The sequence below is a fragment of the Phyllopteryx taeniolatus genome, chromosome 5 (genome assembly GCF_024500385.1).
Source record: "Phyllopteryx taeniolatus isolate TA_2022b chromosome 5, UOR_Ptae_1.2, whole genome shotgun sequence".
Classification (NCBI taxonomy): Eukaryota; Metazoa; Chordata; class Actinopteri; order Syngnathiformes; family Syngnathidae; genus Phyllopteryx; species Phyllopteryx taeniolatus.
This window is the reverse complement of record NC_084506.1, coordinates 14,822,775-14,849,575: the sequence shown is the minus strand read 5'-3', so window position 1 is coordinate 14,849,575 and position 26,801 is coordinate 14,822,775. Positions and strand designations below refer to the sequence as shown.

Here is a 26,801-nt window from a genome sequence, read left to right as displayed (position 1 = left end):
AATGATCAAAATTGTACATTATGTTAACCTACAGGGTCCACAAAACAACTCTGACACAGGGGATTTGAGGATTCAAAAATGATCTAAACATTAATGGGAACAGAAATGCTGTCCTGAGAAATGCTTTTAGTTGCAGCAGAGCGCCATCTTTCAAATTGTTACACTGAAAAAGTGCACATACAGCATTGTGACACATGCTTGTTCCTTTGGTGTGAAAAAACAACAACAAAAAACTTCAAATTCATTGCCTTGGTTGAGTTCTGTTTTGCTATACAAACGTGTCTTGTATTACAAACAAAACCATTTTTTATTGACAGGATTGAAGCAAACAGGGGGACACGTGACAAACACATGAAAACAGATCCTTCATTATTCATGTCACTGAACCACAGTAGCACTACTGACAAATTTACCCCATTAAAGATACACATATTTACAGCAAAAGAAAGAAAAACTGTACTTGTTGTTATTTTGTACCAGAGCTGCAAAATCTAAATTACATTAGGAGTCAGCAAATGTAAGATGAAAACATTTTTATATTGGACATTGGACATGGATGTTCCAGAGCATTTGTATTTTCAGAAAATATTGCCTATTATTGACTTCTTGAAGATTGAAAGTATAATTAATTTCATATTTTTGGGTATTGAAATAAAGGCATAACATTAAATACTGAAATAAACACTGTTCATTTAATCGGGAAATAGCTTGCATAGGCACCGTACACCGACCACAGAAGTATATGATGATAGGGTACAGAGACAACATTGTCCTTTTTACAAACGGCGGTGCCACCAAAATGATTTAAGCTGTAGTAAAACTGCTACATATTGTTGTTGACAAACTTGAAGAAATGTGTAGGCCCAACTGGGTAGCATATCCAGTAACACAAGGCATCACATAATGTCTGATGTACATACACTAATTGCTATTTGTCTCTCACATGAGTGGTCTTCAGACTGAAAATAATGAGAGGTTTTTCCCTTTGTTGTTGTTGTTGAGGAATGATCTAGTTAATGGCAGGGTGCGTTATAAAGTACATTCATTCATTCATTTATTTTCCGTACCACTTCTTCTCACTGGGGTCGTGGGCGTGCTGGAGCCAATCCCAGCTGACTCTGGGCGAGAGGCGGGGTACACCCTGAACCGGTCGCCAGCCAATCGCAGGGCACATAGAAACCGACAATCATTCACAGTCAAATTCACACCTACGGGCAATTTGGAGTCTTCAATTAACCTACCACGCATGTTTTTTGGGATGTGGGAGGAAACCGGAGTGCCCGGAGAAAACCCACGCAGGCACGGGGAGAACATGCAAACTCCACACAGGCGGGGCCGGATTTGAACCCGGGTCTGCGTTATAGAGTACATTTTCTATTTCATGAAATTTAATTGGTCCACTTCATGTATTATTTGTGATACATAGTGTAAAACAACCACACTATTAGCAAATATTGTGAGACAAGAAACTCAAAAATCAAATATTGCTTTGAAAGAAACTTCCCCCAAGTAAGAATTCCTCCAAACAATGCAGTTGCAATATCTATGATAGTCATTTGAAGTATCCTGAAATTAACCGCCACTTAGCATGTAATACGCCCTTTTGTAGAACACTAAAACCACAAATATGGGTACCTATGAATTAGCTGCTTTTAGAAGCACATTTTATACAAGCACTTTTCCAAAGCTTAATGTTGAATTGATTTACTGTTTCGTGTCTTAACTTACCCAAATAAGGCAACAACACAGATATGTGAAAAGTCACTGAATGTCATGTGTTAAATATATCCGAATGTTTTATACTTCTCTTGGAGTCGCTTGATTTTTAAAACAGAAACAAACTCCTATTTACAAAAATAATGCAAAGGTGACTTTGACTGAAGTGCTACCAAAGTGTGTTTCCATTGAGGAGAATAACAACACTTCCACGTCTTACTGACACTATCTACAGTCTGTACCGATTAAGGGGGCTGCATTTGAAGGCTGACTGTGTCATAATGCCATGCGAAGACGGTCCTAATTTAAACACAGCAGTCTTTTCCCATTTTTGTAGTACCATGATGACCAATTTGACTTCGGCACGACTTTAGGTCGCTTAATTTCAGCCTAGCGGGCTAGGAATTCACACAGAAAATCCATGACTCCTATCCTTCACAGCTACCCATATCCTAAAATTCTTCCTGAACAACTGCTCAGTCTTAAAAAGAAAAAAAAAAAATCTCCATGCTGTCACATATCAGAAGGAAAGAGCATCTTTGACTAGGGTTGTCCAAACACACAATGGTCCTCAAAAGGTTTCTAGTTCCTGGGGAAATTTCCTGTGGTTGAAATGCGCCTCTTCTCTGGAAAACCATTTGAAGTATTTCTTCGATATGCAGCTTAAGGTCCATATACAACTACACACTTTGTCATCACTAGTAAGACTATTCAGCGCACTAGTAAGATATTGAATTACCTTTTGTACTCACTAGTAGGACTACATGTTACTTGTGAGGCAAAACTGTGCACTAGTTGACATCAGTGCACTACTAGTACTACTAGTGAAGCCCTAGATGTTAACTAATAGTATTTTATGTCACTATTAGAACGAGTAGCACAAAGTTTTAAACTAGTGCACAGTTTTGCCTCACTAGTATCATGCTTTATATTCTTGTTCATTTATTTGAAGGATAGTGCCTTAAGATGCATCATCTCATTTTCGAGGGGGTCCATGTAGTCCAGTTTGACAGTTGTCCTACTAGTAAGGACAAAGAAGATACGAGTGCATGGACCTAAAGCTGAACATAAAGGATATAAAACATTTTTTGAAAGGCTTTCCATAAAGCTGTTTGACCATTTATTGATTTTTATACAAGTGCACTGAATTATCTTACTCATGACAACGAAGAGCATACAGTACAAGTACATGGTCATTAAGCTCTCATCAAGGATATCGAAATGCTGAAAAAGCTTTCCATAAGCCTCGCATTGTGATGTAACAACACGTGCTAACACAACCAGGAAATATCGTCAAGGCTAGATGAGATTTAACAAGGTTTGATCTGGCTTTTGGGTTGTACAGGTTCCCTACAAAAGTGTGGCGTCATATAGGCATAGGCTGGATGTAGCTCATAAAGTGGGACTTACTTGATTTACTGTTACACACAGTGAAAATATTATCTTATTGGCACACTTATTAATTCACTTGAGATACTCCTCGAAGGCTGTGGTCGCTGATTATGAAAATAGCTAGTACCTCTTAATGTAGAAACACTTCAACTGAAAGGAACAAATGACTCATTCTGAAATAAAGGATATGTCACTCTGCAGAAGAAAAAAAGTCCACCAGGGGGAGCCAAAATACAAAACGAATTTTCAGGATGACGTGAACGCTTAGTGGAGTTGCTCAGTCTTCAGCTCTCGACAGGTCTGTGCTGTGGAATGTGCTGCTTTGTGCAGTCAGTTAGAGAGTAGTTAATGCTGATCCGACATCTGTCTAGAATTTGAGTTGGACTGACTGTTTGAAGACATAGTTCTGATTGTGGGTGACGTGGAAGGGCTCTCATAATGGGGCAAGTCGCTCTCGGAAGCTTCTTGCCCATCTGGGAGGTACGGAGGAGGCGGGAGATCAAACCAGGGAGGCCGACTGGTGGAAAACATAAACACATGATGACTGTGAGCACAACTCACAAAGATTTCTTTGTCAGTTCAGATGTGTTCTGTGACAAGGTCAAATGATCAAAATGATGTCTTCATTGGAAATGCATACACTAAACACAGTGGGGCTCGGTCCCAATCCCCTGCGAATAGCGAAAAGCCGCGAATAATTAACGGCCACTACAATTGAAAAAAAATTACTTTTTTTGTTGTTTTTTTTTACCCAAAAATTCTTCAATAAGCGGGGTACACCAAATAGGTTAATCTGAAAAAAACAACAACAAAAAAAGACAGAAAATAAATAAATAAATTAAATTGGAGAGAAAACAAATTAAAAATCTGCAAATATATTGGTGCCAAACTGGACGTGTGGGGGTCCACTGTATTTATACGTGATAAATATAAGAACTAAAAATACTAAGACCAAACATTATGGTTTAACTCACTTTAAATCAGAGACCATTTTTATTATTACGCATGGCTAGACCAAAAGAGAGATTGTGAAGTATAGTAATCGGGATCAAGCCATCAATAGCGAAAAAAATAATTCAATTGATAAATGTTTAGAAATGTCTATATTCATAGTTAAAACTATAACGACTGTGGGGCCTTGAGATTCGAGTGACTGTCATTTCAAAGTCTTACAAAGATCTTCCAACATTGCTTTACCCTTAAAAAAAAAAATGGCTTGCAGCTAAGCCCATACAATTCAGTAAGTGCACGCCAAAAAAACTTTCAAGTACTGTAATGAGATGTTAAAAATTACATTACGATCGAGATGCCAATGATGATGATGAATTAGCCGTACAGTATGATAATGATGAAGCTATAACTGCAGAGCAAAGCAGAGGAGTTAAATCTCTTCCATTTCTTTCTTTGGTGCTTCGGGAGGAAGACGTGAATATTCTGATGGGCGTGAGGAAAATGATGATGGGCAGCTGCTGTTGCTGCTTCTTCATAAAGACAAAGGGTTTTAGATGTCTCCATGGTAGTGTTGATGGCACTGCAGAATTTTATATGCGTCTGTCGGGTACTGTCGTTCACATCATAATAGTGGGGTACAGCAGCGCAGTGTTTGCCTTCCTTAACAAATCCAGGAAGTTTACCTTCTCATTGAGGGTCATAACCTCATAGCCTGCAGGCGCTTTCTTTGTTTCCCAGAAGCCTTAGAATTAACACGGCATTTGGGTGGCGCATTTGCACCAAGAAAAGCACATACATCACTTACAGTGTTATAGTACTATATTCCATATTGGTATTTAGCTATTTTATGTTAATAATATTATTAGAGCTTTTCACATCAGGTGCCATCCAAGTAACACCAAAGTGTATTTATTATTGTAAGCCATTGTAACATGCACAGTTTGAACATTAACACTCCTCTTAAACATAGGAACAAATAAAGTGTACTGAACATAAGCTAAATATTAATTGCATTGTAATAAAAGTTTAAGAGTAAATATACTGAACTGTGCTTAAAAAATGTACTGTTCTAGATTTTAAAAAAGTGTAACAGAACGTGTGCATAGCTACAGGCTTTTATTCTAATATGTTTGATTATATTGCATATTTAAATTGCTGGAAATTTTGCTTCTATTTAATTCAGTGATTCTTTTTTTTACCACTAGTGGTACTCGTACCACACTTTGAGAATCACTGTATTAGAGAATAAACATTATAGCGCCTATGCCACAAAAAAAAAAAAGACTATTTTTGCAATGTTGCTGACAACTGTGAATAGGTAAATTCTCCAAAGCACAGAAAACAGGGCACATTGAATTTTGTCATATCTTGTCTAGTCTCAAATGTTACTAAGCTATGGCAATGGCCTTGGCTGGCCACACTCGAAAACCATAGCTGACCTGTTACTAGAAATAGTACCTTTTAGAACCTGTTTTTGGCAATGGAAAACCGTCAACAACAAGCAGAGCGAAGGTGAGCAGAGTAGGTGCAATGCAGTGGAAAACCGGCTAGTTTTTTTGTTGTTGTTGTTACCTGACATCCATTACAGCCTGAGAGTACGATGGAGGCGTCTGTGCAGTAGGACAAAGGGTATCAGACAGGATTTGCAGCATCTGAGGAGATGAGCTATACTGCTCGGCTGGAGAAGGGGAGCCAGGAGAGAGACCCGGATCACTGGGATGCATGTGGCCGCGATCCAAGATGACCAAGCGTGACAGCAGCAACGGTTGGTGGTGGTGGTGAGAGGCTCCTCTTACACCAGCAGGAAGCAGAACACTCCTCTTCCTCTGGTGATGAAGCACCAGGGCCAGCAATGCTACGACCAACACGAAGATGACGGCGCTCCCGATGACGGCGTAGGTGATGCTGGGGTAGTAGCGCAGACGGTAGTCCAATGTCACAAAGTCCTGCCCAGGAGCTTCTACAAGGGAAAGACAAAGCTTCAAGTGAGGATGGATGTAGGCGGTAGGAAGTCATGAAGTGGTAAGGAGTCCCTTACGACAAAGGTGTGTGAAGTAAGAATGACGAGAACTACTGGATTTAGAAGTTGATATGGAAAAAGGAGGCATTGGGGAGCTGCTAAGCCAAAGCGCTAAACTGTCTTCATTTGAAAATGGACTCCATGTAATCTTAAGGAGAAAGATGCCAGTATTTTATAACAGGTATAAAAGCAGTTCAAGAAACCCAGGTTAAAATTTTAAATCCTCATCCATTATTATAGAGAAAGAAGAAGGACAGAGGCCAAGTGATTAGAGCAACCTCAAATAAAACATGATCTATGTTTTTGGCGTTGCACATATGAGAAGGTAACCGAGGATCAAGGGTCGAGGTTACCGATTCAGAACAGGGTTTCCATAAACTACTGAAGTTCAGGAAACCTGACAATAAAATAAAATACTGTGCTGCCAAGCTGCTGAATGAAAAAAAAGAAGGGACTGCTATAATGCCAGAAAGCACTGCATCTTACAACCCCAATTCCAATTAAGTTGGGACGTTGTGCTAAACATAAATAAAAACAGAATACAATGATTTGCAAATCATGTTCAACCTATATTTAATTGAATACACTACAAAGACAAGATATTTAATGTTCAAACTGATCAACTTTATTGTTTTTAGCAAATAATCATTAACTTAGATTTTTATGGCTGCTTCAGCTGTTCAACAGTCCGGTGTCTCCGTTGTTGTATTTTACGCTTCATAATGCCCCACACATTTTCAATGGCAGACAGGTCTGGATTTCAGGAAGGCCAGTCTGGTACCCGCACTCTTTTACTATGAAGCTACGCTGTTGTAACACGTGCAGAATGTGGTTTGGCATTGTCTTGCTGAAATAAGCAGGGATGTCCATGAAAAAGACGTTGCTTGGATGGCAGCATATGTTTCTCCAAAACCTGTATGTACCTTTCAGCATTAATGGTGCCTTCACAGATGTGTAAGCTACCCATGCCATTGGCACTAACACAGCCCCATACCATCACAGATGCTGGCTTTGGAACTTTGCGTCCATAACAGTCCGGATGATTCTTTTCCTCTTTGGCCCGGAGGACACGACGTCCACAATTTCCAAAAACAATTTGAAATGTGGCGGCACGGTGGCCCGACTGGTTAGAGCGTCAGCCTCACAGTTCTGAGGACCCAGGTTCAATCCCCGGCCCCGCCTGTGTGGAGTTTGCATGTTCTCCCCGTGCCTGCGTGGGTTTTCTCCGGGCACTCCGGTTTCCTCCCACATCCCAAAAACATGTTAATTGACAACTCTAAATTGCCCGTAGGTGTGAATGTGAGTGTGAATGGGTGTTTGTTTGTATGTGCCCTGCGATTGGCTGGCAACCAGTTCAGGCTGTACCCCGCCTCCTGCCCGATGACAGCTGGGATAGGCTCCAGCACGCCCGCGACCCTAGTGAGGAGAAGCGGCTCAGAAAATGGATGGATGGATGAATTTGAAATGTGGACTCGTCGGACCACAGAACACTTTTCCACTTTGCATCAGTCCATCTTAGATGAGCTCGGGTCCAGAGAAGCCGGGGGCGTTTCTGGGTGTTGTTGATAAATGGCTTTTGCTTTGCATAGTAGAGTTTCAAGTTGCACTTACGGATGCAGCGCCGAACTGTATTTACTGACATTGGTTTTCTGAAGTGTTCCTGAGCCCATGTGGTGATATCCTTTACACATTGATGTCGGTTGTTGATGCAGTGCCGCCTGAGGGATCGAAGGTCACGGGCATTCAATGTTGGTTTTCAGCCTTGCCGCTTACATGCAGTGATTTCTCCAGATTCTCTGAACCTTTTGATGATATTATGGACCGTAGATGATGAAATCCCTAAATTCCTTGCAATTGTACTTTGAGGAACATTGTCCTTAAACTGTTTGACTATTTTCTCACGCACTTGTTCACAAAGAGGTGAACCTCGCCCCAGCTTTGCTTGTGAATGACTGAGCAATTCAGAGAAGCTCCTTTTATACCCAATCAGGGCACCCACCTGTTCCCAATTAGCCTGTTCACCTGTGGGATGTTCCAAACAGGTGTTTGATGAGCATTCCTCAACTTTCTCAGTCTTTTTTGCCACCTGTCCCAGCTTTTTTGGAATGTGTTGGAGCCATAAAATTCTAAGTTAATGATTATTTGCTAAAAACAATTAAGTTTATCAGTTAGAACATTAAATATCTTGTCTTTGTAGTTTATTCAATTAAATATAGGTTGAACATGATTTAAAAATCAGTGTATTCTGTTTTTATTTATGTTTAACACAACGTCCCAACTTCACTGGAATTGGGGTTGTATTATTCTACATAGGAATGAGGGAACAGCTCTGAAAGATAGTGTAAGAATTTGAATCAGGGTGAAAAATTTGTGAATTGAATTTTCTTTTTCTTGCTGGCAGATAGTAATATGTAATTGTAGGAAGAAGGTCGAGAGGGACTCGGTTCTATTTATTAAGGCACCGCAGGCAAGCAGTGCTAATGAGGAGGGAGTATTTTATATTAGCTGTTTTATTTCAAATGACAAAAGTACCTCAGGCTCAAGCTATAAACAACAAACCTCTGGGTCCCTCATAAAAAGTTTGAAACACTCAATGAAATAATTTTTTTCTGGTCTCTGTTAGAAAGTAATGCTTTATTGCCTGAGTACACTTTGTTTCAGTTCCAAGTATGACTTTGTGTGGTCTGTGTTGCCTAGCAACCATGCAAACAGTTTGTGGATGTTGCCAACAGCGCTTGACAGGAAATGACCAATACAAGATAGCTCGAGGTTGCTATAGCAAGACCATGCCTCCATTTGGGAGGCTGGAAGCTGGGAAGAAGGAAACCCCTTTGTGGTGTTTTGAAGTCTTGGGTGATTAGTAGCACTTGAGGGGTATCACGTTTAGCACTCCTGAGATGCCATTAACCTACAGGGCCTCTGAGAATATGAGCAGGTAACCAGGATTGTGTGTGAGAAAATCAACTCATACATCCATATGAGATGCTCGCTTCTATGTATTATAACTGAGGTACGACATATAACATACACTAGACATATTCAACATTATGGGAAACAATTGTATTTCCTTTTGTGCCACAGGTTTAGAAGGGGGGATGCATGAAGCTACAGTCAGCAGCTGGTTTCTCAGCACATACAAACAAACAAATGAAAAAAGGTTGCAAACATGTTTTTTCCCCCCTTGTTTTACTTTTAGGGAAATGAGTTACAAGGGGTTAGAAGAAGCTATTAATGGAAAGGCTTTTACAGCTTGTTTTTATTTCGTGATTTTTTTTCATACTCTTTGTCACGTTTTCTCCGTCTCGCTGACCTTGAAGGCCCAGGAGGCTTTTGTAATGTGTGAGCATGTATGTGTGTGCACACATACTGTTGAATTCTCAACAACGAGCAGCGAGGCATGCCGCCTATTCATGTACCAGTGTGTAGTCGGGGGGCCCGTGCCTTAATTAAATCTCATGTAATTCAGATGCTGCCCCCGCCCGCTTCCTGAACCAGGCACCAGCCAATAAAATAAGACCTCTCTCACCCTCTCTTGTGATTTAAAATTGGACAGTGCTTCATGCTACCAATTAATTGTGAATTGGACTCTTAGCGAAGAAGAATTTCCATAATTACCTAGTTTAAAAGAGCACAAATGGAGACACCTCACCACTGTTACCCGAGTCTGTCTATTAGATGTCCCTGCAGTTCTCTGGGAGTGCAGACAAACACACACAAAAGGAACTCATAGTGCTGTAACATTAACAATGGGGGCTTGCTCGGCACATTAGCTGCAGAAGCTTGAAAGGCGGTTGCAAATCACACAGGCAATGGAAAAAAGAAAAGAAAAAAGGACACAACTGAAGCAGCCTCTGTTTTTTAGTGAGGTAAAAGAGGGCCTGCGTGTCAAAACCCCATTGAGTGCATGACAGAGGAGCACTGCACTAAGTGGGGTGCACACATTCCGATTTTTACGTCTTAACCAAATGTTTAAATGTAAAAGACCTCACACAGAACAAAGATGTGTCCTTACTACTCTTACGGCTTTAGCACATCATAAACATAACTACAACAGTGGTGCCTCGAGATATGAGTGACCCGATACACGAGTTTTCCGAGATACGAGCCGTCGATCGGACAATTTTTTTGCTTCATAAATGTTCTTCAAAAAAGAAGCTTCAAGCTGTTTATTTCCCCTCTCAGCTGACGGTTACTGTGAAACTAAACATATAACAAAGAAAAATAGATTTCCTAATTTTTAGGAAAAGGTATGGAAAGTAATTGAAAATACATCAGCATATAATAGGGAGTACTGTTCAGATTAATGCCGATACTTTTGGTGAAAATGAAAATTTGTTGTTCTGACTTTCTGCCTGTCCCATCAGGGGTTGCCGCAGCAAGTCACTTGCATCATTTGTTTGGCTGTTTTTTTTTTTTTTATTATTATTATTTTTTAACGCTGGATGCCCTTCTGACATTACCCCCCCATCTTTTTTTTTTACCCGGGCTTGGGAAGTGGAGCACTGACCAAGAATCGAAACCGAATGTAATATTATATCTGAATTTAGAACACAGTGGCTGTTGAATAAGTATAGCAATCTCTGTGATTGCTTTTGCGAGTCTGTCTCATTTACCTTTGTCACTTATAATATCGATTGTAGTGTTTTTTCCAAACGTGATCAGAAGCTAAAATAAATGAGATATTTGCTTCAAGACATTATGTTATAGCACCAACGGGCTTTGATTAGTGTTTTGTATGTTGAAGTTTAAAAGTCATAATCACCAGCCTTCCCAGTTAACATGGATATTTGACTTCTGAAGCCGTCAATAGCAGGGAATGTGTTAATCACACTTTAACTTCTGATGAATATTTTAACAAATGTCTATATGTTCTGTCTGGGCCTAACTGAATGTATCATGACAACAAGTAGATCACGCAAACCTACGAGTGAAAGGATTCTTAAAACAATCCCCCCTATTGTTACTGTTGCTTTGCACATAAACATGTATGATCACCAAACATCCATCCATCCATCCATTTTCTGAGTCGCTTCTCCTCACTAAGGTCGCGGGCGTGCTGGAGCCTATCCCAGCTATCATCGGGCAGGAGGCGGGGTACACCCTGAACTGGTTGCCAGCCAATCGCAGGGCACATACAAACAAACAACCATTCGCACCCACATTCACACCTACGGGCAATTTAGAGTCTCCAATTCATGCATGTTTTTGGGATGTGGGAGGAAACCGGAGTTCCCGGAGAAAACCCATGCAGGCACGGGGAAAACATGCAAACTCCACACAGGCGGGGCCGGGGATTGAACCCCGGTGCTAAGAACTGTGAGGCTGACGCTCTAACCAGTAGTCCACCGTGCCGCTGTTGATCACCAAACATATAATACAATAATACATATTCACAACACATACATGAAAGAGTCATTCACATGGCGCCCAATCAGATGCTGTTTAAGGTATATCAAAGACAAAATCTTAACATGCTGTTATTTTTGGATTAACGGTTACTTTTGCACGCTGCAAGTCAGTGATCATAAAACACACACACAGTAGAGTGCACACACACAAAGTTTACTGGCTTTCATCATATAAACCTGACAGGTGAGCTCATGGTACATGAAATGTAACATTGCCTTCCACCGAATCTGAACGTGCTTACTTTGGACTAAATGCATTTAACGCACAGCTGTCAAGATCAAAGTTGGACCTGGCGGTTCCCCAGAGGCTTTCACACTATGACAAACAGACAAGAAAAGCTCACAGGTCACATCCATGCAAGTGTTGGTAGTATTCCTACTAAAAGTGTGCATGTACACACATGAGATGAAAATGGCGTTAGGTGACCCTGAGCAAGGCACTGAACGCCCACTAAGTGCTGAGGGTACAACACCAGTGTGCTGTCCTATTATTCCTGCAATTAAATGTTAATTATTATAATATACATTGTCAATATGTGTAGCTTCAGTCAAATTAACACTTATTGCAGGCTTTTTGATGAATGAGGTCTTAATGTCGTCGTGAGGGGGACAGTCAATGATTCTACATCCAGAAAAGTTGGCAGGATTAATGGGAGTATTACGTATTTTTTCCCAGTTTAATACTCACTCATGCCATCTACCATGGCACCTCTCATACGCTTTCACAGTGTATACTGCATACATGAAGTTTTCATGAGTGGGGGGTTGGTGGGGGATGCAAGGTGCAGCCTTTCTACCCTGCCGCTTGAATTACACCAGTGAGCTGTTTTTAATACACCCCTTCACTTTCCTTGCCTCTTCCTCTCTCCCACTACTGGTTGTTTTTGTTTGCCATGTTGTCTTCTTGTATTGTCTCGCCCTCTCACTCTCCCCTCTCTACTGTGTTCCCCTCCTGTTGGTAATTTACTCTACAGTAAAAAGACATGCAGAATGCTCTGACCAGTTCAGTGCGTATCGCTTGTAAAAACACTGAATGTATCAATTCAATGTCCTCCTTTCACTGCTAGTTGTGTCTAGGGTTGGGCATCGAGAATCGAGAACCGACTGAAACCGGGACTAACGTTCCGGTTCTCCCGGAATCGTTAAAATTTAAAAGTTCCGATGCCTCCAGTCCGCCAACCCCCGAAAAAGAGAGTGGCGAACACAAACAAAGAAAAACGTGCACAAAGACGTGCTTGTGCCCAATGGCGGAGGCGAACAAAAGTGTGTCTTAGGTTTGTTAAAATTAATGACCCGTCGCTTCAGTGAAACACTTATAAGATTATATTGTGCTAAGGATGTGTAGAAGACTGACGTGATCCCTCCCGCCCTGAGCCTCAGCCTACGCCACGCGGAACTTCAGTGATGTCAACTCTCAGTCAATTGAGTGAGTGAAACAATAAAATACGTCAATGCCAACATTGAGGCAGCTAACAATGTAAACGGTTGGTTGCACTTTTCCACTGATGGTTTTTAGCATTTATTTTAGTCTTTAAACCAACGTAAGAGCCGATGACAGAAGAAAATGCTTAACATTGAGCTAAAACTTCAATGTAGCAACTTTACAACACAATGAATTGGGACAAAATTCCCATAAATGTTGTCTCACAGTAATACAGACACTAACCTTGTGCCACATCGGTGGGTAAGGAAAGGAATCGTTTTGTAGCAATTGGTTCCATCGAGCGGCACGGTGGCCGACTGGTTAGAGCGTCAGCCTCACAGTTCTGAGGACCCGGGTTCAATCCCCAGCCCCACCTGTGTGGAGTTTGCATGTTCTCCCTGTGCCTGCGTGGGTTTTCTCCGGGCACTCCGGTTTCCTCCCACAGTCCAAAAAAACATGCATGAATTGGAGACTCTAAATTGCCCATAGGCATGATTGTGAGTGCGAATGGTTGTTTGTTTCTATGTGCCCTGTGATTGGCTGGCAACCAGTTCAGAGTGTACCCCGCCTCCTGCCCGATGACAGCTGGGATAGGCTCCAGCACGCCCGCGACCCTCGTGAGGAGAAGCGGCTCAGAAAATGGATGGATGGTTCCATCGATTAAAACATTTTTTTTAATAATAATAACCGTGTGAAGTTACTTTTCGTGCCAAAATGCTGCGTTCCGGTGTGTACCCTTCAAAATAAAAGGCTACAAGCTTAAAACAGGAAGTCAGGTTAAAACTTGCACATATAAACCATTTGACGTGATAAAACAGTCCCAAATAACAATTTTAAAAATACTATATATAACTTTTTGCTGAAACATTAATTAATGCATATTAAGTCAGCTGGGTTAATTCCACACACATTGCCTTTTAGTTCATAGGTTTGATATTGATACTGGTTATAAAGAACACCGAGTCAAATGTTTGTTTTAGTCTATGCTGCCGGCTGCTAAGAAAATTGATGTTCATAATTTGGAGACCCTTTATTTAAACAATGTAACGTTTTTTGACCCAGCCCCCTAAAGAATCAGAATCGAGAATCGTTTGGAACCAGAATCGTTCAAATTCAAACGATGCCCAACCCTAGTTGCGTCCCGATATACTGCCACAATCTTGGCTTTTTGCCTACCTCTATTACAACTCCCTTGCCTAGGTTGGTATCATGGGATTATACTTTATAGAATAAGAAAAAGAAGAAACAGATGTGGGCCAAATGTCAAACTGGTGAAAATGCACCTTTTTCAGTAACATGTCCACACATCTTATTTACCCTTCTGCAGTCTCTGGAGAGACATCACCATCTAATTGATAACAAGTGTACAATGAACAAGTGCATCGTAAAGAGAAGCTGCTGCTGTCGGCACTCATTTTGTGAGTCTTCACTACATTGTTTCACCTTTATTTCCTGGTTTACAATCCATTTTTTTGTGGCAGTTTTCTGTTTTGTCCCATCCTGTAATATGTGGAGAAACTAAACCAATTACATGTTAGAATGAAAGCAATGCACCCTTCGTCAAGTGAAGTCAAATCAGATATATTTATTTTATTGACTCCATTCACCAGAGTATGCTGGATATTCAACAGGGAGGAACTGGCCTTAATGGGGGAAATTATTATGTATCAATCGTGATTCCAGAAAAATTTGGAATGTCCATAATTAGGGGTGTCCCGATCCAATTTTTGAGATTGAAAATCGGTCCAATGTCAGGAAAAAAACGAGCATCGGATCGGATCGGACTGGATATAAAATCTCCGATTTGACCACACACTATATACAAGCAGTCCATTCCATGCTTCGTACCAGCACCTCTATCCAGCAGCGCCTGGACGGCATGCAGAGCCCACGTGATCACAACAATGCTACGGCACTAACATAGTAGCAAGGAGTAAGAGTGAATGTTGCTTGATTTCTTAACACTCCAGTTTAAGTTCACTTTAAAGTCGCGCAACAAAATAATTATACTTATTGAATGTTCAGTTACAGCACAGTCCTCATTGCTTTCTTTATTTTTGTTTAAAAAAGTCACGAGCTCAAAGCTAACACACATGAATGAAAAACACTACTGACGAGCTACTGAAAGTTAGCATTGAACTCGCGGCACTTCTAGCTCTCAAAAATAATGCATACTGGTACACAAACGCTGCATAACCGCATACAAACAGGCAATATAACAAGAATTACACCTACTGAATGTTCAAATACATCACAGACTTCTTTCTTTGTTTTATGGTCACAGCTAGCTCAAAGCTAACACACAATGAATGAAAAACACCATTGACGAGCTAACAAAAATTAGCATCAAATTTGCGGCTCATCCTTCAAAATAATGAATATCGATACACAAACACTGTATAAAAACATACAAACAGGCAATATGACAATACTGTCTGGCATATATTCTTCAAACTCTGAAGAAACAGTTATAATAACAATATTGGAGTGTGACTTCTACTTTCTTTGTTACTGCAAGTGTATCTCATTGTGTGCGTCACACTGCCCCTCAGAGGCCAAGACGTGCACAAGGAACAGCGATTGTCAATAAAACCAAACCCCAGTTGCATCAAGCACTTCAAGTGTATTGCTGCACTTGTGGAGAAAGCAAATGCTATTCCCACAATATGACAGTAAAAAAAAAAAAAAACATTAATTGAACATTAATTGTTATTTTGCACTTTAAATGTATAATTTTAATTTTTATTTATTGAGATTCTTTTTCATGGTTTTCTAATTTATTTTTGTTTAATGTATTCAAATGTAGAATATGCTTATGTTTAACTGAAGCAGTGCCTTATTGCCTAATATAATTTGTATTTATTGTATTCAATTGTAGTACATTCTTAATGTAAGCCATTGGTTAATAATAAATGGGCCAGTTTTCTCATACCCACTGTTGTTGGTTATTGTTCTCTGTTTGAGTAATATCACTTCATCAAGCCTTTTCTAACATTCCATACTACAAAGTAAGTAAAGTATGTATGATTATCGCCAATATCGGATCGGACCGATATCGGTATCTGCCAAAATTTAAGGGTGCAATATCGGTATCGGATCGGAAGCGAAAAAGTTGGATCAGGACCTCCGTATCCATTATTGTTAAATGAACTTGGAAAATGTCTGTCAAAGATTTCAGATCAACATTTCCATCCCTACGTGTCAATAGCTTGTGAGTATCCTAGCTAGCAAAGTCAATGCAGTGTTCGATGTAATGATTAAGGAAGAGATGTGGCCACAAATGACTACAGAACATGTTTTGGCTTTAAATGCAAAAGCGCAACCAACACCCACCAAGCTGCTGAAGTTAAATCTGTGTTTTTTTATCCTCATTGGCTACTTGTCCATGTATACAAGCCACCAACTTCCAGGACACACTCAATTAAGGACGAATGAGAGCGCAACATAAAATAAAAAGGAATTTGGGATGATAATAAACTCCATACGGCTTAATTGCGGCTTAATTTAACAGTGGAGATAGAGATAACCACTACTTTCAGCATATTCCTCCGACAGGTAATAGCTGTGTGTCTCCTGCAGCACGCTGGCGACCTAGTTCACATTCAGAAAAGCACTTTCTTTAATAGGACTCAAATGTGAGGGGCTGTAAATTAGTTATCATCTTCCTCTGCTCCAGTTTTCCAGGCTTTACTAATCCAAGTCTGTCAACGCCTGATAGAAGTTAGTCACAGCTACACTCCACCTTATTGCAAAGTCACTTTGTGTGATGCTAATTACAGGTGGGGGGCTGCTGGCTCCTTTGGCAGCTCAGCTGCCACAATTACGCTCACTTCTGTGTGATATAAGATGTAGGAGTAGAGACAGACTTGGCAGGCTCAGAGTGCTATGTCCTGTACGAGATTAAATGAGAAGCGATGCAAAGAGAAGAGGACCACCAGGAGGCAGACATTTCACATGTTTCTATACACATAGAAATACTAGGCAGTTTTAAAAAGAGAGGGGGGTAGCCCACACCATCTGGCCTCACACAGCTCTAATAAAAGTTCAATTCGTGCAATTAGCTTGCTGTCCATCCCATATACAATCCAAATCCACCAGCTTCAAACACTGTAAATGGTATTCTATATTGCACCATCACTCGCCTCACGTTTTTATCAGCTACAGTATAACAACAAAACACATACATCTGGAGATGTAGGATAATTAGCTCAGTTTGTGCAAAATATATTGTTACTAAATCAGGATTAATAATAATAATATTAAAACAAAATCCATAAATCTAATTTGTGGAGAGCGAATGTACATTAAGTGCAAAAGAAAAGCACACTTAATTTTGATCAGGTTCTGGATGAAGGTGTTAATATGGGAATATGTTTTCACTTATCCTAAGTATCCTGCTAACTAACAAACTAATTGAAAAGCACAACACGAGTCTGTCATATATGATGTTGTTACTGCAGTTTTGAGTCACAAAGGAACCGTTTCCTCTGCCCCAGAATTAAAAAAAGGTAAAGAAAAAAAAAATCTGCTACATATACATGACTATAAATGAGTTACATACAGTACAGTAGTTTTTAAACTCCCACTATAGTTAAGATCTTGATAGCTTATAAGCTTATATGGTAAAAAGGAAACACCTACTGGTATTTCGTGAGCAACAAGTTGGCCCCAAGCAATCCAATCACTACATACAAGACCAATTCTGGAGTTGATCTGATGGATGTGGCCACATGACAATGTTTTTGTGCATAGTGACACTATTTTCATTTACTGTATGTACTCTATGTACTGCATGTGGATACCATATCCAAAATGTGATCACAGCATAATTTGTAGAAAAACAGAAGTCAAGGATCATCCTCCACTCAGCTCAGCCAAAATCACTATTGCACTCAAGATGCATGTGCTGAGTTTGTCTGCTATATTTTACATAGGAAACATGTTTTGTCCAACAACTTTGACAAATGGCTTGTGAAACAAACATCTAGAACACACAGGTACATTTTAACCAGCAGAACCGTGACAACACTTGGCTACATGCATTATTCTTATAGAGGTTTTCTTTAAGGGCTGCTTGACTCAGGGTATTAGTAGAAAATGATATGATTAATTCCTTTGAGCAACACTCAATACAAACACTCAACAGACCTCCGAAAACAAGTGCCTGGTTGTCATGGCATTAGCATTTAAATCTAGTCTATATATGAAAAAATTGTCATTTATAAAGACAATTATGACCAGTTTTGAATGACAATGTCAGAATGAATTTATCAGTTTATTGCTGAGGTTGGAGTTTGTACTGATTTAGGACCGCAATGCATCATACTGAGAGTGCTTTTTAATAAAAAGGTTACCTCATTTAGCTATGCATGAGATGTATGTAGCCATGTACTAGGGCTGGTTATTGTTAAGAACCTCATCAAGTCTTTATGTTGCAATTCAATTGGATTTTGATTCTTTAGGTTGTGATTACATTTGATATTGATTTAAATGTTTTGATATCGATTCAGTAAGATATATATATATATATATATATATACAATACATATGTGGTGTGTCACCTCACATTTTTTAGGAATATCTGAAAAATCTGGATAATAATAAGTTATTTGCGCATATGGAGTAAAAAAGTAAAAAAAAAGACAATTCTTTAAAAAAGAAAATGAACAAGTGCATGTAAACTTCAATAATATTTCTCCGAGGGACCGGGTCAGAACAGGTCGAGCATCATTCAATTCTTACAGTATCAAGATCGGGAGTTGCTTTTTCGCTCAGCCAACTGACGTGACATCACTCATGACGGTGACAGACTCTTTTTTACGGAGGACCTCTCTGCGGAAGCCATGAGACAACGGTGCGGTTTCGTGAAAGTGTTCGTCAAGAAGGGCACATTCCATGGGTTCACATATAACCCCTGCAAGATGAGGGTCCTCCACAAAGGGAAAATTCACCTATTCTCGTCGCCGAAAGCTGCAGAGGATTTCCATCGTGAGAATGCTTGTTCTGCTTAATTATAACATCGCGGTGTTGCATGCATCGCATAATAATTACGCTGGTGTTGTTATTTTAATCCATAAAGACATCCATCCCATTTAAAAAGTCCAAAACAATACAAGACCGGGTCTGTAGGTATGTAATAGTTCAAGGTAATATACTTTCACTTAAATTGAACTTAGCAAGCTTATATGGACCTAATGAGGACAATCCTAAATTCTTGGAATAATTTTTCTTGACTTTGTCGACATTGCACGGAAGTTGGATTGTCGAGGGAGACTTTAACTGTACATTGGACCCAAGAATGGATCGTTCCACAGGCCTTGACACCATTAAAACTAGGAAATTAATCAAACAGTACATAACAGATTTAAACTTGGTTGAGATATGGAGGGAACGAAATCCAAGTAAGAAAGAATATTCATGTCATTCGTGCGCATTTAAGTCTCGCATTGATTACTTTCTTGTAGCCCGGGGACTTGTATCCAACATTAAAGATTGCTGGTATGATAGTATTGTCCTTAGTGATCATGCTGCTATCTCATTAATTATGCATATTGATAATCTTTTTCATAATCCACCGAACTGGCGTCAGCAGGTGATTTGGCTGCACAATTTGGAATTTGTTAATCATGTAGGCGATAAGATCGATAGCTATTTTGAATTGAATACCAATAAAATATCTGCCGGTATACAATGGGGTGCATTTAATGCATATATCAGAGGAGAAATCCTCTGATATATGCATTATATCAGAGGAACTTGTATAGCTGATGTATAATCATCAGCTATACAAGTTCTAAATCAAGGCAGAAGAGAATAGTCATGGAAAATTTAGAAAAACAAATTAAGGAATTAGAAATTAACCTTAATGCAAATTATGACCCTGCTCAAGAAAAAGACCTGCTGCTCCTTAGAGGTGAATACAATAAACTGTCAGCTGATTGAGTAGCCAAGTCTTTTATGGTTGAAACGGGCCTATTATGATCAAGGAGCGAAGGGAAATTGTTGACCTGGCAAGTTAAACGGATACAATCTGAAAGAGCTATTAAGAGTATTATAACCTCATCAGGCGATTTATCTACGGATCCACTAGAAATTAAGGACAGTTTTAGGGAGTATTATCAATCTTTGTATAATTCGCGCACGTCCAAAACATTGGAAGAACAAAATGAATTCCTGGATCAGTATCAATTTAAAACATTGCCAGACGGTTTGAAAAAAGAGATGCATTGTGATTTAAGTATTGAAGAAATTTCAGAAGCAATTCGAAGTACGAAAAGTGGTAAAATTCCTGGAAATGACGGCCTGCCAATTTAATTTTATAAAACGTTGAAAGAAAGGTTAATTATTCCATTGTTAAATATGTTTAATGAATCACTTCAAAATGGGGTACTCCCACACTCCTTACGATTGGCAGTTATCACAATGATTTTGAAACCAGGGAAACCTCCTACGGAACGCTCCTCTTTTAGACCAATAAGCTGAATGGGTTGTGATACTAAGATACTGTGCAAATCGTTAGCTAAAAGGTTGGAAAAACACATCCGATATTTGGTACATAATGATCAAAATGGTTTTGTGCAGAAACGCCAAGGATTTCCTAATATAAGACGAGTCCTGAATATACTTCATGAAAAGTGTAATGCTAGGGATACAGCTCTGCTCTCGCTGGAGGCCAGGCAGGCTTTTGATAGAATAGAATGGCCGTACCTATTCAGTCTTCTGGCTAGATATGGACTTGGGGATAACATTATAAGATGGGTTAAACTTCTTCATACTAGTCCGATGGCCAGTGTATTAACGAATAATGTTATTTCAAACCTGATGACTGTAGAACAGTCTACTACAGTCTAAGGGATGTCCCTTATCACCTATGACCTATGTTATTCATACTTCTCATGGAGCCATTGGCGATGGCAGTTAGAAGGCATGCTAGCATAGTAGGGGTTAATCTAGGAGGGTAGGAACATAAAATATCACTGTATGCTGATGATGTGACCCTCTTCTTGACAAACCTACGCAATACCATTCCAAGCCTCATTAATTATATAGATATATTCGGCTGCTTTACCTCCCATATGAGTGAGGAGGACAACGGTTTCCAAACTTAAAATGGTATTACTGGGCTGCTCAACTGCGGTCAATGATGTTTTATTTGACAAATGAGACGGGTCCATCTTCGGTGTCTATTGAACGAGCGTCGGTGTCGAAGCTTCCCCTAAAGCTTTATTTATATTCAGCAGACACTAAAACCATCAAAAAGGGGACAAGAAACTAGTTTGTGAAGAATTCTATTGACATCTGGTATAAGGCACATCAACATATTAAAGACACCCCTCCAATGTCCCGCTTTACTCCTCTACGGGCTAACTCAAATTTTACGCCGGGAAGAGATGATGGGGGTTTTAAAATGTGGCCGGAAAAGGGTGTTGGAAGTTTGGGTGATTTGTATGTGAACGGTATACTACTTACATTTGAAGAACTTATTCAGAAAGACTAAGTCCATAAAAAACACTTCTTTAAATATCTGCAGCTCAAACATTTCATATCTTCAAAGTACGAATTAATTAATTCAGAACCTCCCCTTTTCAATTTGAAACATTTAACACTTTCACACAGTGAGGATAAGGGTCTGATAGCTTTAGACTACTCCATTTTGATGTGTGATAAAGAATCCTCTGCTGATAGATTACAGCCATGAACTCTAAATTTGAGGAGGTTATAACAAAAAGAAAAAGGAACAGGGCATGCCTTAAAGCCAATAAACAAACTGTTAACACGGGAATGCGGTTACTGCAATACAAATGGTTGATGAGAACGTATATTACGCCTCTAAAACTGAATAACTGGTCTGTAGATGTCCTAGACAACTGTATTAAATGTTTAGAAGGACGGGGTTCTCTTTTTCACTGTGGGATTTACCCCAAAAGATTTTGTGTTTTGCCCAAGTAAATCAACTTTGGATTCTTCGACTTTGGATTGCTGATTGCACTGTTTCGGAAAAATTCGATGTACCATCGATGAATCAATGGATATGCGACTTGACGAATACTCTCGCACTGGGAAGACTGAGAGGAAGAGCAGATGAGTTTGAAGAAGTGTGGGAGCCTTTACTGAACTTTGTTGACCAATGGGGTGCATAGCCACCTATTGCGCTGTAATATAATGTGGTGTTGCCCTTTTTTTTTTGTATGTGTTTGTTTTTGTCTGTTTATTCTCATGTTACTCTTTGTTGTTGTCATATAAAATATGTGAAAATTCAATAAAGATATTGTGGGGGGGGGGGGGAAACAATGGTTTAATGAAAACAAGTTACAAGTAGTTAAAAACAAGAGCTCCGTCGCATACAAGCTTTGGTTGGAAGCAACCGTATTTATGTGTGTAAACAATGACAATCACAAATAAACATTAAGACAGAGCATGCGCAGACAAAGCGCAGCCTTGCACTATTTCGATTCATGGTTTACTTGAATAAAATTTACTTCTGATCGGTTTGGCAAAAGGAATCTTCCACCGATGTGAAACCGAATGAAATTCCATTTGGCTTCGGCCTGTTGATTCTGATTGAGGTTTTCATATGGAGCATTTTCATTTGGTTCGGGCTTCTAAACCGATTATAATTGGAATAGAAGGCGCCATGAAAACCCCCCTATTGTTGTAATGTACATCACATTACAGTATATTGCATTTTTTGCCCATTAGTTCAAATGAAGACTGTAAAGTGCCTATAGATGTGAATATCGGTATGGATGGTTATCACATGGTTTTGGGTCCAACTACCACGAGACCCTGGATCAGTTGAGCAGTATAAAAAAATAGTTGATGGATGGATGCTATGTCTCTGCTGCTGTGCCCTGTCATATACATGCTCATAGTGTGTCTATGTGTACCACAATGCCATAGGACTATATCTTTACTGCTGGTTTGTACTTTGTGTGGGAAAGGGGGTTGTAATGCGTCATGAGACCTCTATTTAACTGTCCTGTAATAACTTGTTCGCTCCATTGCTTGCTTCTATCGCAAACACCATTACACTCAGTCAAAGCTTACTGTGGTCGGCCAGAGGACAGAAGGGGGGAGGATAGGCTAGAATTAATAGATGAATTTGGCATCGAGTAGGAAGAGGAGAGAGGAGGGACAGAAAAAAGGTGAAAGAACATGATCACATGGCTTTAGGAGGGGTTTTTGTGTGTGGGAAGCTGAAGCATAAAAAGCGAAAACAAACCGTATTTAGCTTATGACCATGTAACATGCAGAGCTATTCTGAGGGGACTGTAAATTTACACTGTTATACAAGCTGGACACTGACTACATTGTAGCAAAGTGTCACTTCTTCAATGTTGTCCCCTGAAAAGAATATGGAAGAAATATTGTACTCACTTTTGTGAGTTACTGTACAGTATGTGCTTTATTCTTAGCATATTTCAAGGCTTCAAATCTTAATAGTGGGAGTTTCATTTATTTTTCTTTAGGACACCCCAAAAATTCCTTTCATTTGATGAGCTGGGTTGGAGAGGTTGAAGGAGAAAGGTTGCTAAGGATCAATGAGGCTTTGACTACTGGCTCATCCTATCATGTCTAATGGGCATAGTTGCCATGGCAACTGTTCTTTTGGGCTCAAAGGTTAGTGGAAGATAGCCTGACAGTGGATATCAAGCTCAGATGTGCCTGATACATGGGCCAACAAGCTTAGATGTGATTGAGATGGCCAATAAAAAAGATATAGGATCTATTTAGGGTCTTTGCACATGTGCAGAAATGGGATCCTGGGGCATAGACCAGTCTCAAACGGAGACCAGGATGGATTGATGCCTGTAGCAACAGACACTAAACAATATGCAGAATGACAAAACAGGAGTCACAAAAGAGTCACAGACACGTCTGGCAGGCTGAGTAGCAAAGTGGCAGATATGGGATGACAGACGACTAAGGGAAAAAGTGAAAATTATATAACACAGAGGTAGCACCAACCAGATGTGGGAATAATGTCTGAATTTAGCATTTTGCAATGGCACTAAATAAGCAGAATTCTGACTTGATGGTTTTGGAGGCGCGAAATGAATGTTACAAGACTTTGGGGATGTGAAAAGTTGTGCAGAAGTTAAGAAAAGTGCAAAAAGTGAGCTGGCCCAAAGATCTACAATTTGGAGTTCACCCAAATGTTTTCAGGAAAAGGTGCCACTCAAACAAAAACTCTATTATAAAGCATGATGTCAAGCAAATCGTGTGTAATACATCAACATGGTGCCCAAAATGCACCAGGTAGCCCACAAGGGCCACATGAATAACCTGTGTGCCCATTCTAAAAATAGCTCACCATTGATGGGACATTGATTTCCTAGGAATTTTGTATATTGATATTTATCTTCATCCCTCCTTGTTAAATTGTTGTTGATAATTATTGTAAGAAATCATTGACATGATCAGTGTCCTCAAAGATCATGTTATGATGAAAAAAATGAATTTTTAATAAAAACATAAAAGTAATTTGAACAAATTTGTTCATTCATTTTATTTGAAACTGGTAGCCCTAAATAGCTCTCATCTTAAAAAATGTCGGTGACCCCTCATCTGGTAGATTAGCTGTTAGTGTGTGTGTGTGTATATATATATATATATATATATATATATATATATATATATATATATATATATATATCCCCTAAGTGCGCAACGAGTTGTCGTCACTTAGGGGCTTAACTGTAGGTAAAACTAAATTTGGGCAATCTGCCAACACGCATTGGGCCAGCGTGGCAGATTAGGGCCTATTCCTTCTTTATGGCAGTACAACAAAAAACACGGCCCTCATTCCCCGGAGGCTTCTACGTCAGCGGGCAGACAAGCTGGGCGGCAGAGGGTGTTAAGAATCACCGGGTTAATTATGGCTGCTTACGGACAACAGATGCTAGACCAGAATACGGTTACTCCTACAAACATTTTAAATAAAACCAAAGGACAATCTTTAGAAGTAGCAAGAAAGAAGCAAAAAAGACATAACGCACAAAATCTTATTGGTACGCTCAACGTGCGAACAACGACGAAATTTTAAAATGGCATTGTTAAAATTGCATACAAAGTAGCGCCATCAACGAGAAAGATGACAACATCCAGAATATCTAAAGCTACTCTCGACTTAATGAAAAAGTGACGAGAAATGAAGAAAAGGGGCAGCATTATCAACAAAATTTAATATGTTGAATTGTGCAAGACGATTCAGAAAAAGATACGAGAAGAATTGAGAACTTACAACGTTCGGCTTGTTCAGAAAAAGCTTGAATCATAATCAGAATCAGAATCATCTTTATTTGCCAAGTATGTCCAAAACACACAAGGAATTTGTCTCCGGTAGTTGGAGCCGCTCTAGTACAACAGACAGTCAATTTACAGAACACTTTGGAGACATAAAGACATTGACAAAAAACAATTGTGCAAAAAGATGCAGAGTCCTCTAGCACTTAGAGCAGTTCGAATGGCTAATATCGCAATGACCATTGTGAAAAGGGCACTGAGACTTCAAGGAGTGTATGCGGTTTAAAGTGACGAGTAGTGCGATAATCTGGGACAATGGTTGTGCAAATGTTACAGATACTCCTCAATCAGTGTGCAAATGGAGCAGATTCTACTCTGGCATGAGTGGCCAGTATATGCAAATAGTGCAGCACGGCGAGACAACTACAGTGAGTGCACGAGTAATACATAATTGGCCCCACAGAAATGTGACAACGAACTCAAGTCAAAAAATTGCCACCTTGTTGTAATGGAATTATAAGTTAGCTGTTTAAGAAGTTGATTGCAAGAGGGAAGAAGCTGTTGGAATGTCTACTAGTTCTAGTTTGCATTGATCGGTAGTGCCTACCTGAGGGAAGGAGCTGGAAGAGCTGGTGACCGGGGTGGGGAGGGTCCGAGAGGATTTTGCATGCCCTTGTCTTAGTTCTGGCAGCGTGCAAGTCCTCAAGGGTGGGTAGGGGGGGTACCGACAATCCTTTCAGCAGTTTTGATTGTCCGTTGCAGTCGGAGTTTGTCCTTTTTTGTAGCAGCACCAAACCAGACTGTGATGGAAGAAAACAGGACTGATTCGATGACCGCTGTTTAGAACTGTCTCAGCAGCTCCGGTGGCAGGCCGTGCATTCTCAGAAGCCGCAGGAAGTACATCCTCTGCTGAGCCTTTTTGAGGACGGAGTTGATGTTGGTCGCCCACTTCAGGTCCTGAGAGATTGTAATTCCCAGGAACTTGAAGGTCTCGACGGTTGACACAAGGCGGCTGGACAACGTGAGGGGCAGCTGTGGTGAAGGATGCCTCCTGAAGTCCACGATCATCTCTACAGTCTTGAGCGTGTTCAGCTCCAGGTTGTGTCGGCCGCACCACAGCTCCAGCCGCTCCACTTCCTGTCGATATGCAGACTCGTCACCGTCCTTGATGAGGCCGATGACAGTGGTGTCATCTAAAAACTTCAGGAGTTTGACAGTCGGGTTCGCTGAGGTGCAGTCGTTCGTGTAGAGAGAGAAGAGCAGCGGAGAGAGGACACAACCTTGTGGCGCCCCAGTGCTGATGCTGCGTGTGGATGAGATGGTCTCCCCCAGCCTCACCTGCTGTGTCCTGCCCGTCAGAAAGCTGTAAATCCACTGGCAGATGGCAGGTGAGACGCTGAGCTGGAGAAGCTTGGATGAAAGGAGTTCAGGGATGATAGTGTTGAACGCTGAGCTGAAGTCCACGAACAGGATCCTCGCGTAGGTCGAGGTGTTCTAGGATGAAGTGCAGTCCCATGTTGACTGCATCATCCGCAGACCTGTTCGCTTGGTAGGCAAACTGCAGGGGGTCCAGCAGGGGACCTGTGACACTCTTGAGGTGGTCCAGCACGAGACGTTCAAAGGACTTCATGACCACAGATGTCAA

General features: G+C 40.3%; 1 protein-coding gene across 1 annotated transcript in view; it reads right to left on the bottom strand.

Moving 5' to 3' along the window:
• Window positions 1-240: 240 nt before the first annotated feature.
• Window positions 241-26,801, bottom strand: part of ldlrad3 (low density lipoprotein receptor class A domain containing 3) — a 101,733-nt gene continuing 75,172 nt past the window's right edge. The window contains exons 5-6 of the mRNA XM_061773581.1: window positions 5,632-6,019; window positions 241-3,625 (exon numbers count right to left, since the gene is read on the bottom strand). Coding sequence (XP_061629565.1) covers window positions 3,454-3,625; window positions 5,632-6,019 — 560 coding nt within the window. The 3' untranslated portion in view covers window positions 241-3,453. The remainder of the gene's footprint in view (window positions 3,626-5,631; window positions 6,020-26,801) is intronic.